Below are 12,484 nucleotides of genomic sequence, written 5' to 3'. Positions count from 1 at the left end.
CAGACCCCCTCCCCTCCCCCAGTGACTCTGATCCTTAGACCCCCTCCCCCGGTGACTCTGATCCACAGACCCCCTCCCCTCCCCCGGTGACTCTGATCCACAGACCCCCTCCCCTCCCCCGGTGACTCTGATCCACAGACCCTTCCCCCGGTGACTCTGATCCACAGACCCCCTCCCCCAGTGACTCTGATTCACAGACCCCCTCCCCTCCCCCGGTGACTCTGATCCACAGACCCCCTCCCCTCTCCCGGTGACTCTGATCCACAGACCCCCTCCCCCGGTGACTCTGATCCACAGACCCCCTCCCCTCCCCCGGTGACTCTGATCCACAGACCCCCTCCCCTCTCCCGGTGACTCTGATCCACAGACCCCCTCCCCCGGTGACTCTGATCCACAGACCCCCTCCCCTCCCCCGGTGACTCTGATCCACAGACCCCCTCCCCTCTCCCGGTGACTCTGATCCACAGACCCCCTCCCCCCGGTGACTCTGATCCACAGACACCCTCCCCTCCCCCGGTGACTCTGATCCACAGACCCCCTCCCCCGGTGACTCTGATCCGCAGACCCCCTCCCCTCCCCCGGTGACTCTGATCCACAGACCCCTCCCCCGGTGACTCTGATCCACAGACCCCTTCCCCCGGTGACTCTGATCCACAGACCCCCTCCCCCGGTGACTCTGATCCACAGACCCCTTCCCCCGGTGACTCTGATCCACAGACCCCCTCCCATCCTCCCGGTGACTCTGATCCACAGACCCCCTCCCCTCCCCCGGTGACTCTGATCCACAGACCCCCTCCCCTTACTGATGGTGCCCTTAATATTGAAGTCAGGTCAGTAATTGACAGCAAAGAAGCCAGTGAAGGGGTAGGGACAGTTTCACCCTGCAGGTGTAAAGCAGTCTAAAAGCAAGGCTTACAAAGAGAGATTTGTTGAACCTAATGTAGTACCAGATATCATGTTTTAATGCAAGATATATAATTTAATACAGATATGTAATAAGTGTATTAAATGAGGTGCATATGCATGCTGCCTGTATGTACCAAGGACTCAGCATTAGATATGTTATGTTGGCTATAGCTAGATAATAAAGTTTGTAGATAGAATAGTGTTACCTTGAGGCAAGTCATCGAAATTTGACACCAAATCAAATGACCCTCCTTCTTGACCTTTTCAGGACCCTTCACTACATGAAGCCTAATCAACTTGCTGACCGTCCACTGAACTTCACTGCAGTCCAAAATACCAAAACAGTTCGAAAACACCTCTAAACAGCTCAAAAAGATGCCATTCCCACAAGCCCCGCCCCTGGAAAACAAAGAACCAATCAAATGAAAGTTCCTTTGATCATAAAACCAATCGTAAGACACTGACATGCCAATAGTTCACTGCAGAAAATGAAAATATCACATAAAGCAACTCAGTAGAAGCGTTGTATGAATCTGATATGCCCCGGCCCAACTGACAATACGGGCAGCAGTGTGGAGTAGTGGTTAGGGCTCTGGACTCTTGACCGGAGGGTCGTGGGTTCAATCCCAGGTGGGAGACACTGCTGCTGTACCCTTGAGCAAGGTACTTTATCTAGTAATTTTATGTAAATTGGGCCAGGGCATGTCCTCGCTATAGAAGACACGTTAACATTTGCAATTTGTCTGGAACAGTGTAATGTGGTTTACAAGCTGATTATAAGTAGATGCCCCACTGTACAGGAATGTGTTTTGGGGGGAATGAGAGGCACAAAGCAGGCCCCCAGCTGGGGCAGTAACCATTGGCTTCACATTCCTTCCACCCTGTAATTGAGTAGAACTAAAAACTGACTAGAGAGTGTTTCAACAGCAGCACCAGCAGTGACAGACAGTTCCCCTGATCTCCAAAGTGTTATATGTTAAACATTGTTAGTGCCACTGCTGTAAAATATCTAAAACTATGGAGATTGAAACTTAGGGGGACTGTTTGAATCATGAAAGTAGCAGTGGTTATATATATATTTTTTTTTCAGATCTTCCCGTAGCTCTTTTGAACCTGAATAGGATTTTAATGAACCCCTTCATGCACCTCTTTTCCACTGTCCCCCTGCTGTTTTACTGGAGTTTCACAGCCTAGTTCAGCTTGTTAAAACCCCTGAGAGGGACACACTTGAAAGATCTGTTCCTTCAGGGCGTCCGCATTCATACTTAATTAGAAGACTAACCTCTGGAATCATGTTCGGTGTTATTAACCCTGTGCAGCAGGTTATAGGGACCCCACATCTTGACACCCCCACACTGTAGATTCACTCGTCCTGTGCAGCAGGTAATAGGGACCCCACATCCTGACACCCCCACACTGTAGATTCACTCGTCCTGTGCAGCAGGTAATAGGGACCCCACATCCTGACACCCCCACACTGTAGATTCACTCGTCCTGTGCAGCAGGTTATAGGGACCCCACATCCTGACACCCCCACACTGTAGATTCACTCGCCCTGTGCAGCAGTGATTAGGGACCCCACATCCTGACACCCCCACACTGCAGATTCACTTTCCCTGTGCAGCAGGTAATAGGGACCCCACATCCTGACACCCCCACACTGCAGATTCACTCTCCCTGTGCAGCAGGTATTAGGGACCCCACATCCTGACACCCTGTGATTTCGGACCAGGTTTGTTTTGTCTTTCTGCGACAGGATCTGTCGTGAAATTCCTTTTAAAAATAGTTTTTGTTGTAATGTGGAATGCGTGATAACTTCTTCAAAGCCAGCTTCTTGGAAAGAGAAGCCTCTATCAGCCTGTGTGTGTCTCTGATGTGATGCAGAGTAGCGGGTCAGTGTCTTGTCCCTGCATGCAGAGAGACACAGCCCTGAAAAGCTTCCCTTTAAGATTTGAGATTCTTATCAAATGCCCTGATAAAGGGGGATTCTTCAAATTCTTGATTTCTTTATTTTGCTGTATTATTATCTTGTTATGAAACAGGGGAATATATGGGGGTGTCTGTCTGTCTGTCTGTACATTCACCTGTACAGAGAGACAGACAGTCTGGAGAACAGCTGATCAAACTGTGATTAAACATTTCATTGCTAATTCTTATTCTATACTACAACATATCATACTGTTTTTTCATGTAATTGCTTGTCTGCTTGACTCTGTCTCTTCTAGTTTCAATAACACTGATGAAGGCACTAGAGCCCAAATGCTGGTCTGCTTGACTTTCTTCTGTAATTTGTTCACGTGGCATCTGTATAGCTTGTATACAGCTTGCCTCTCCCTTTCTTCTCCCTCTCTCCGAGTCTCTAATTTGCAGTCTGATGCCTGCGCTGAGTCTAGTTAAATTCACAAATTGTTACTTTGAGCTGATCAGAGCATTCCTGCTGTGCACAGCCCAGCTTTGAAGTGTGTGCCAGGGGAGAGGGGAGTGTGTGTCAGGGGAGAGAGGGAATGGAGTGTGCAGGGAGAGAGGGAGTGGAGTGTGCAGGGGAGAGAGGGAGTGGAGTGTGCAGGGGAGAGAGGGAGTGGAGTGTATGTCAGGGGGGAGAGGGAGTGGAATGTGTGTCAGGGGAGAGAGGGAGTGGAGTGTGCAGGGGAGGGAGAGTGGAGTGTGCAGGGGAGAGAGGGAGTGGAGTGTGTCAGGGGAGGGGGAGTGGAGTGTGTGTCAGGGGAGAGAGGGAGTGGAGTGTGCAGGGGAGGGGGAGTGGAGTGTGCAGGGGAGGGGGAGTGGAGTGTGCAGGGGAGAGAGGGAGTGGAGTGTGTGTCAGGGGAGGGGGAGTGGAGTGTGCAGGGGAGGGGGAGTGGAGTGTTTCTGTATGTCACACTTACCCTTTTGTTTAAAAATTGTTCAAAATAAAGGAGTGCTGAAAGTCAGTCTCTCTCTCTCTCTCTCTCTGTTTTTCTTCAACCCCCTTCATCATGCTCTGTGTTTTGTACAGTGGAGGATGCAGCAAGTCTCTGATTTAATCTCTCCAGTTACTGCAGCACTGTTTACAAAGTCAAGCCTATCTGGGCTTCCAGTTTAATTTCTCTCCCTCTCTAACTCTCCATCTCCCTTTCTGTCTCTAACCCCCTTCTCTCTCTCTCTCTCTCCCCAGGTCTCAGCGATGATGTCTCCTCTCCTCCCTCTTTTGTCCCTGCTCGTCTCCTCTCTCTAACCCCCTCTCTCTCTCCCCAGGTCTCAGCGATGATGTCTCCTCTCCTCCCTCTCTTGTCCCTGCTCGTCTCCTCTCTCTAACCCCCTCTCTCTCTCCCCAGGTCTCAGCGATGATGTCTCCTCTCCTCCCTCTTTTGTCCCTGCTCGTCTCCTCTCTCTAACCCCCTCTCTCTCTCCCCAGGTCTCAGCGATGATGTCTCCTCTCCTCCCTCTTTTGTCCCTGCTCGTCTCCTCTCTCTAACCCCCTCTCTCTCTCCCCAGGTCTCAGCGATGATGTCTCCTCTCCTCCCTCTTTTGTCCCTGCTCGTCTCCTCTCTCTAACCCCCTCTCTCTCTCCCCAGGTCTCAGCGATGATGTCTCCTCTCCTCCCTCTTTTGTCCCTGCTCGTCTCCTCTCTCTAACCCCCTCTCTCTCTCCCCAGGTCTCAGCGATGATGTCTCCTCTCCTCCCTCTTTTGTCCCTGCTCGTCTCCTCTCTCGCACTTCCCTTTGAGCAGAGGGGTTTCCTGGACTTCTCGCTGGATGCTGGCGAGGGGGGAGTCTCGATGATGATGATGAACGATGAGGAGGGCTCAGCCATCGAGGAGGAGACCCCCGCTCCCCCCGGCCCAGGACCAGTCTGCCCCTTCGGCTGTCACTGCCACCTCAGAGTGGTGCAGTGCTCCGACCTGGGTGAGTCTTAATACCATTGCCTTACCTCTTATTAGCACTGGCAACATTATCACTGCCCCACTTTTCTTCTGTTAAATAAATTACCAGTTGTGACCCAATCCATGCAGCTGCTACCAAGATGCAGAGCTTGATCTAAGGAGATTAATACTCCCGAACGCAGCTGTGAGCTTTAAACACTTGTTATCTAATCCTCCTTGAACGCCAAGGGAGCGCTGCTGTGTTACTTCACTCAAGAGGAGAAGCATCCCTTGGGGGCTCAGCCGGCCTCATCCTCGTTCCTGGAATAACTGCAGGACTTTTCAGCAGGTTTTCACAGTCTGAACCCCTCAAAACAAAACTCGAATCTTGATTTCGATTCAGAAGGCTTGTGTAGTTACTGCAGAGCTTTTCAGAGGGAGCCATGCCCAGGGCATTAGAGGCTCTCTAGTCCTGAAGCCTTGAACTCAACAGTCAAACCTGCTGTCTTCTAGGGTTACCATATCTCCATACTCTGTGTACATGAGGACAGTTTGGGGCAGTTCAGACTTTTCAACTCACATCACAATGCATTCTGGTATGTTTTACCTTTCACAGCAGGACTACATTTACCAGAATGCATTAGGGGTGTGAGCTGAAAAGCCTGACCAATCCCAAACTGCTAGTGAACATGGAGTCACATGGTAAGCCTGCTGTCTTCATAATGCAGTGCAGTTTATCAAGATGTGATTGGAAAGACTTATATTTACAAGTTACTGACTTAGGTTGAAAAATATATACCAATATCTCATGAACCATTCTAGATGCACCTTCATATTTTCAAGGCTGTGGAGATTCTGCAGATAAAATCGAACCCTTCACTTTGACCTGTGGCTGCCATATTGGGGTCATGTGACATTTTGGTTTCCGGATGATAAAGCCCTTTGAGATTGTGCCTTCATACTCGGGACACAGCTGTGTTCTGTGTTTTTCGGAGTCAAGTGAAATCATGGGTGTCGCACAAGAAAAGACAACGCTTCCAAGCCACTGGGGGTGCTTTGTATTTGTTCAAAAAAATTCGAATTTCTAGTTTGTTTGGTTAATGAAATAAAATTTTAAAAATCATCTTTCTTTCTTTCTTTCTTTCTTTCTTTCTTTCTTTCTTTCTTTCTTTCTTTCTTTCTCTCTCTTTTAATTTCCTTTTTCTCTTTCTTTGTCTGTTTCTTTTTTCTTTCTATCTTCTCTCTATATTAATAAAAACTTTCATTTTTGCAAACAGTGTGTATAATTGTTACTTAGGTTGTATTTGCACAGAGACACATTCGCTGGTATTGTGAATTGCAGCCGTTTCCTGTGTGTGTGGCTGCATTGGTGGCAGTGAAAGGGGGACAGACTCTGGGGCATTGAACTCGCAGAGGACGTTTTGAAAAAGCCTCAAACTTTCCCAAAAATAAGCTCCAGCTGAGATTTAATTGTTAAGTCCTGCTGACAGAGACACCCTGAGTCCTGATGTTTTTTCTGGAGGTGAATGAACCGTCGCTTTCGTCTCAGTAAGACAGAACTGAGGCTTCCGGTAATGTTAATAAAGCTGATAAGATGTAAGAGAATTGATTTTAAAAGATGGTTAGCACTCCTTTAAAGGGGTGCCAGTGACAATATTGCAGCTTATAAGAGGTCTGAAGCTGGATTTGAAAGCTGTGGTTATAGCTCACTGACTGTGTGCAGTGCTGGGAGCTGTGGTAGCGACGTGGCGGGGGAGACTGGGAGTGTGTGCCACGTGGACCTGCAGCTCTGGAGAGTTTTAATTACAGAGAGCCACGTTTAGAGACCCGAGGGATACCCACAGAGAGTGAATTACAACCTGCACTAAAAGCACAATACAGACACAATGCAAAAAACATCACATAGTGCATTGTACAGTGCACAATGGAGTTCACACACATTACAAAGCATAATGCATGCACACAATACACAGTTTAGGGCACAATATGGACAAACAGTGTGTGCACACAATAGTGCTCGACACAGCACACACACACACTGCATACACACTGTGCACACACAGAGACTCCACACACTGCATACACACAGTGCATGCACAGAGACTCCACACACTGCATACACACAGTGCATGCACAGAGACTCCACACACTGCATACACACTGTGCACACACAGAGACTCCACACACTGCATACACACTGTGCATGCACAGAGACTCCACACACTGCATACACACAGTGCATGCACAGAGACTCCACACACTGCATACACACTGTGCATGCACAGAGACTCCACACACTGCATACACACAGTGCATGCACAGAGACTCCACACACTGCATACACACTGTGCACACACAGAGACTCCACACACTGCATACACACAGTGCATGCACAGAGACTCCACACACTGCATACACACTGTGCACACACAGAGACTCCACACACTGCATACACACAGTGCATGCACAGAGACTCCACACACTGCATACACACTGTGCACACACAGAGACTCCACACACTGCATACACACAGTGCATGCACAAAAAACCTGGGCATTCGAAATGTAAAAATGAAAAAAATAACAGAAAGTTTCTAATAATATTTTTGAAGACAGAGAGCGTGCCCAGTGAAGATTAAACAGTCAAAACATTCCTCGCTTCCAAATATAATATCCTGAGTCAGGATTTCCTCCCTCAGCAGTGAGGCACACAGACAGGCTCTTTATTTTTCAATGCTTGGGTTTGAGGGCTGGCATCTGGAGAGTTAAACACATTGAAACAGTTCACTCTCTCTCACTCTGTCTCACTCTCTCAGGTCTGACCTCAGTTCCCAAGAACATCCCCTCAGACACAGCCCTGTTGGACCTGCAGAACAACAAGATCACAGAGCTGAAAGAAAGCGACTTTAAGGGGCTCCACAACCTCTACGTGAGTGCAGGATCAGACACTGCCCCCAGAGGAGGGAAGGGGAACTGCACCTCTCATACACACACACACACACACAGACACAGACACACAACCTATTTGTGAGTGCTGAATCAGACACTGCCCCCAGAGGAGGGAAGGGGAACTGCACTTCTCTCTCTCACACACACACACACACTGACACACTAACACACACACAGACAAGAGGTTGTTCTGTGTTTAGATTTACACGCGGTGCAATGCAGAACTATATAATACTCGCTTACTAAATATGTAGCCTACTCCTTCCAGTCAAAACGGATATTTGGCTTTTATACAGGATTACAGTCTAGGATAATATTTAGTCTATAAAAGTCACAGTGAGAACTTTCATATATTTGTCTCTATATTATACAGCAGTGGCACCAGCAATGATTTAGACAGTGCCCCTAAATTTCAATCTTGAATGCATGAAAAAAACATATGTGAGCAGCTACTGACATCTAGTGGAAAATGTACTTCATAATAATAATAATAATAATAATAATAATAATAATAATAATAATCAGTATTAATGGTAGAATTTCAACCCTCTCTTTTCCTCCTTCTCTCCCCCCCTACCACTCTCCCTCTCGCCGAGTCACTGGTGGTTGTAATGGCCTCTTCTAGCTGGTAATGCTCCTCTGTTCCCCTGTGGTCTCACAGGCGCTCGTCTTGGTCAATAACCGCATCTCCAAGGTGAGTGGGAAGGCCTTCCAGCCTCTGAGGAGTCTGCAGAAGCTCTACTTCTCTAAGAACCTCCTGACTGAGATCCCGCAGGGCCTGCCCCCCTCGCTGGTGGAGCTCAGAATCCACGAGAACAGAATCAAGAACGTCCGCAAGGAGGCCTTCAAGGGACTGGGCAGCATGAACTGCATCGGTGAGTCTGAACAGTACCCCCTGCACACTGCACAATGCTTCCTGCGCCCTGCACACTGCATATTGCACCCTGCATACTGCACACTGCATCCTGTGCCCTGCATCCTACACCCTGCACCCTGCATACTGCACACTGCACCCTGCATACTGCTCCCTGCACACTGCATACTGCCCCCTGCACACTGCATCCTGCATACTGCACACTGCATCCTGCACCCTGCACCCTGCACACTGCACCCTGCATCCTGCACCCTGCACCCTGCACACTGCACACTGCATCCTGCACCCTGCACACTGCATCCTGCACCCTCCAACCTGCACACTGCACCCTGCATACTGCACCCAGCATACTGCACCCTACAACCTGCACACTGCACCCTGCATACTGCAGGATGTACCAAAATATCACCCCCCTCCCCATTCTCTCTGTGCCACTCTGCCCAGATCACCCCTCACTCTGCTCCCCTCTCTTGCTCCCTTCTAGAAATGGGGGGTAACCCCTTGGAGAATAGCGGATTTGAACCCGGGGCCTTTGATGGACTGAAACTTAACTACCTGCGAATCTCTGAAGCCAAACTTACTGGAATTCCCAAAGGTAACTGGGAGTGGATTGGGAGATAGGGGTAGCACTAACTACTATATCCTAAATGATCGTCAATGGCAGACAGACAGTGGCACTGCAGTGGTTCTGTATTACACTGGGGGGCAATGGTAGCCCAAGTATAAGGCAGCTCTGATGGGAGGAGGGCTGGTAGAATGGGACCACAGTGTGCTAGATATACCCTACGTGGTTTTCAATGACAGATAGACACTGAATGAGACCATAGTGGTAACATAATTCATATTCCCTCTGGGGTCTGATCTCTCTCTCTCTCTCTCTCTCTCTCTCTCTCTCTCTCTCTCTCTCTCTCTCTCTCTCTCTCTCTCTCTCTCTCTCCCTGTCTAATCTGTCTCTCCCTCCCTGTCTAATCTCTCTCCCTGTCTAATCTGTCTCTCCCTCCCTGTCTAATCTCTCTCCCTGTCTAATCTCTCTCTCCTCTCAGATTTCCCAGCCAGTATCAGTGAGCTGCACCTCGATCACAATCAGATTCAAGCCATTGAGCTCGAGGACCTCATCAGATACAAGAATCTCTACAGGTACTGTCTCCTCATGTCTCTGTGAATACGGCTCCATGTCTGTGAATACGGCTCCATGTCTCTGTGTCCTGCTGTCTTTCAGTCTTTCGATCCTTCAAGAAGCTGCTTGACGAGATTCTGGGATCAATAAGCTACAAACAACCAAACGAGCAAGATGGGCCTCTCGTTTCTAAACTTTCTTATGTTCTTATGTTCTTATGTTCTTATGTCCTCACTCCCTCCTCTCTCCCCTGCCCTCACTCTCCCCTCTCTCCTCTGTCTCTCAGGCTGGGTCTGGGGTACAATCACATTCGCATGATTGAGAACGGCAGCCTTGCCTTCGTCCCAAACCTGAGGGAGCTTCACCTGGACAACAACCGACTGAGCAAGATACCAGCCAGCCTGCCGGACATGAAATACCTGCAGGTACTGAGATGCAGTCCAATACAACACACACAATACAGTGCCGTCCAGTACAACACACCACAATAAAATACACACACTCACACTGTAGTTTTTATTCTAAGTCCAGCATACCAGCATGCTATAGCATCAGCACAAAACACAAACTATATACTAAAGTGAAAACTGTCAGCCACCTTTATAATGAACTGCAGCTCTATCATATCGTTCTGGGCTGGGCTGCACCAGCTCTGCGTAAATTCATTCCTAAGTTAGAACGTAAAGTCTCTACTAAGTCCTTTGTTGTCACTAGTTAGTTTATAACTAAGCGCTCTCTTATTTCAGCTGCACCACACGTACTGAAGACAATACTTTGTTAGTTTATCACTAAGAGCTGTTCATAACTTCATACTAAGTCGATGACATCATTGCTGCTCGGTAGCCAATTAGAAGTCAGGATATTTCAGAGGGCTTGGTCAGCGATACAGATTGAAACTCCCACTAAAGAAACACTTATGGCAGGGCTTTTCAATTTCGTTCACTGGAGGGCCAGATAAGGCAATGTCCAAATCTTGGGGGGGCACTGGGCGTGATGTGTGCGTGTGTGTGGGGGGGGGGTAACGATTTCTGATTGCCATTTAATAATATGGTTGGATGTGTTGTTAATCATGTTGTAATTAAAAAACAGCCAAATTTTGTGAAAAAAACACCCAATTAGCAGCACTGCAGCAGACATCCGACGGGCCAGACGAATGTGTTGTTTTAGAGATTAATTGATTCAAATGAAATCAGCCCCTTTTTGTGAATCGGGATGCTGAGATGGTAAACTTTTTTGTTCGTACATATCTTAAACCTTCACACTTCCCTGTGTTATTTATGAAAATCAAGATGAATTATATATGTGTGTGTTACAATTTAAATAAATAATAATAATTCCAGCGGCTCAGACTAGTGTTGTCTCCGTCACTCTCGTCACTTCTGACTATATGACATGTTATAGGAAGCCTTCCGAAATTGAAATTTAAAATGATTCCTATAAGAAATGTGTATCCTATTAAATCCTATAAGAAACTTCAGAATCCAATAGGATGTCCTATAAGTATCAAGAGGATGTATGCGATCTCGCAGGATTCGCTGGCGACGAAAAATTGAACAAAATCATCAAAGAGAAGCTCACGCATCAAAAGTTGCCATGTCATCTTGTATTTTGATTCTATGAACAGCTTACACCTCCCTAAAGGTATGCGTGAATTTTAAGCAACAACTAATCTTACGTTATAACTATAGCTGGTGCAACCTGTGAAAAGTCAGTAATGTGTAAAATCAATGTTAATAAAGACTTACGCTTTAACTAAGCTAAGTAAGAAGTTACGCACAGCTGGTGCAACGCAGCCCTGTTGCTGCCAGTGCTGGGTATGCTGGGAGCTGTAGTTTTTTTATTCTGATTCTGTCGATAGGCCCCTTCCTGGGATGATGCACTTGGTCCCGCCCACCGAGGGGATAAAAATCTCATCCAAAGGAAGCCATTTCTCTTTTTCCGTCGAACCCTCATGGTTGGTGGTCGTCTTCTCTTTCAGGGAACCAGGGTTACAGTAAGTAACCTAACGTTCCCTTTCAATTCGAAGACGACCACCAAGACATTAAGTATGGGATCATGTATACCAGAGCCGTCGCGAGGGAGAAGGAATGGCAGCATATGAGGGACGCACAAGCGCTGTCTAACCAAGAGGTTAGCGGTGTGAACTTACACCCTCAAGGACCCTCGTGCCTACAGAAGGCAAGGCAGGGTCTACCACATTAAAAACCTGGAGATAGTATGCGGCGTGGCCCATCTAGCCGCAGTAGAAATATCAGACATCGAGGCACTTCTGAAGAGGGCACAAGATGTAGCCAACCCTCCAGTGGAGTGTGCGGCTACCCTCTCAGGTGGGGACAAGCCAGCACTATTATATGCAGTCAAGACTGTATCCACAATCCAGTGTGACAGACACTGCTTAGAGAGAGGCTGCCCTAGGGTCCGTGACAGACGAAGAGCTGGTCAGATTGACACAGAGCTCTTGTCCTATGCACGTAGCATCTCAATGCCCGCACTGGGCAGAGGAAATTCAATCTCTCATCCTCCATTGAAGCAAACGGAGGTGGATGGAAGGACTCCAGTTCCACAGACTGATTAACGTGGAAGGCTGTGATCACCTTGGGGAAAAAAGCAGGATTGGTGCGCAGAGACACCCTGCTGCCATCCTCCCACATACGCATGCAGGAGCTGTGCACAGACAGCGCCTGCAGCTTACTGACCCACTTAGTGGAGGTAGTAGCCACAAGGAAGGCTGTCTTCATAGACAGGTACTTCAACTCTATGGAGTGTATGGGCTCAAACAGGGCTTTCGTGAGAGCCTCCAG

General features: G+C 48.1%; 1 protein-coding gene across 1 annotated transcript in view; it reads left to right on the top strand.

Moving 5' to 3' along the window:
- The window catches only part of LOC117404191 (biglycan-like), a 31,802-nt gene that overhangs the window by 13,802 nt on the left and 5,516 nt on the right, over positions 1–12,484 (top strand). The window contains exons 2-7 of the mRNA XM_034006973.3: positions 4,538–4,787; positions 7,560–7,672; positions 8,354–8,567; positions 9,051–9,161; positions 9,610–9,703; positions 9,970–10,108. Of these exons, the coding sequence (XP_033862864.3) occupies positions 4,547–4,787; positions 7,560–7,672; positions 8,354–8,567; positions 9,051–9,161; positions 9,610–9,703; positions 9,970–10,108 (912 nt within the window). The 5' untranslated portion in view covers positions 4,538–4,546. The remainder of the gene's footprint in view (positions 1–4,537; positions 4,788–7,559; positions 7,673–8,353; positions 8,568–9,050; positions 9,162–9,609; positions 9,704–9,969; positions 10,109–12,484) is intronic.

The sequence above is a fragment of the Acipenser ruthenus genome, chromosome 56 (assembly GCF_902713425.1).
Source record: "Acipenser ruthenus chromosome 56, fAciRut3.2 maternal haplotype, whole genome shotgun sequence".
In the NCBI taxonomy this organism is placed as follows: Eukaryota; Metazoa; Chordata; class Actinopteri; order Acipenseriformes; family Acipenseridae; genus Acipenser; species Acipenser ruthenus.
The sequence above is the reverse complement of the archived record's forward strand: the minus strand, read 5'-3'. Positions and strand labels throughout refer to the sequence as shown.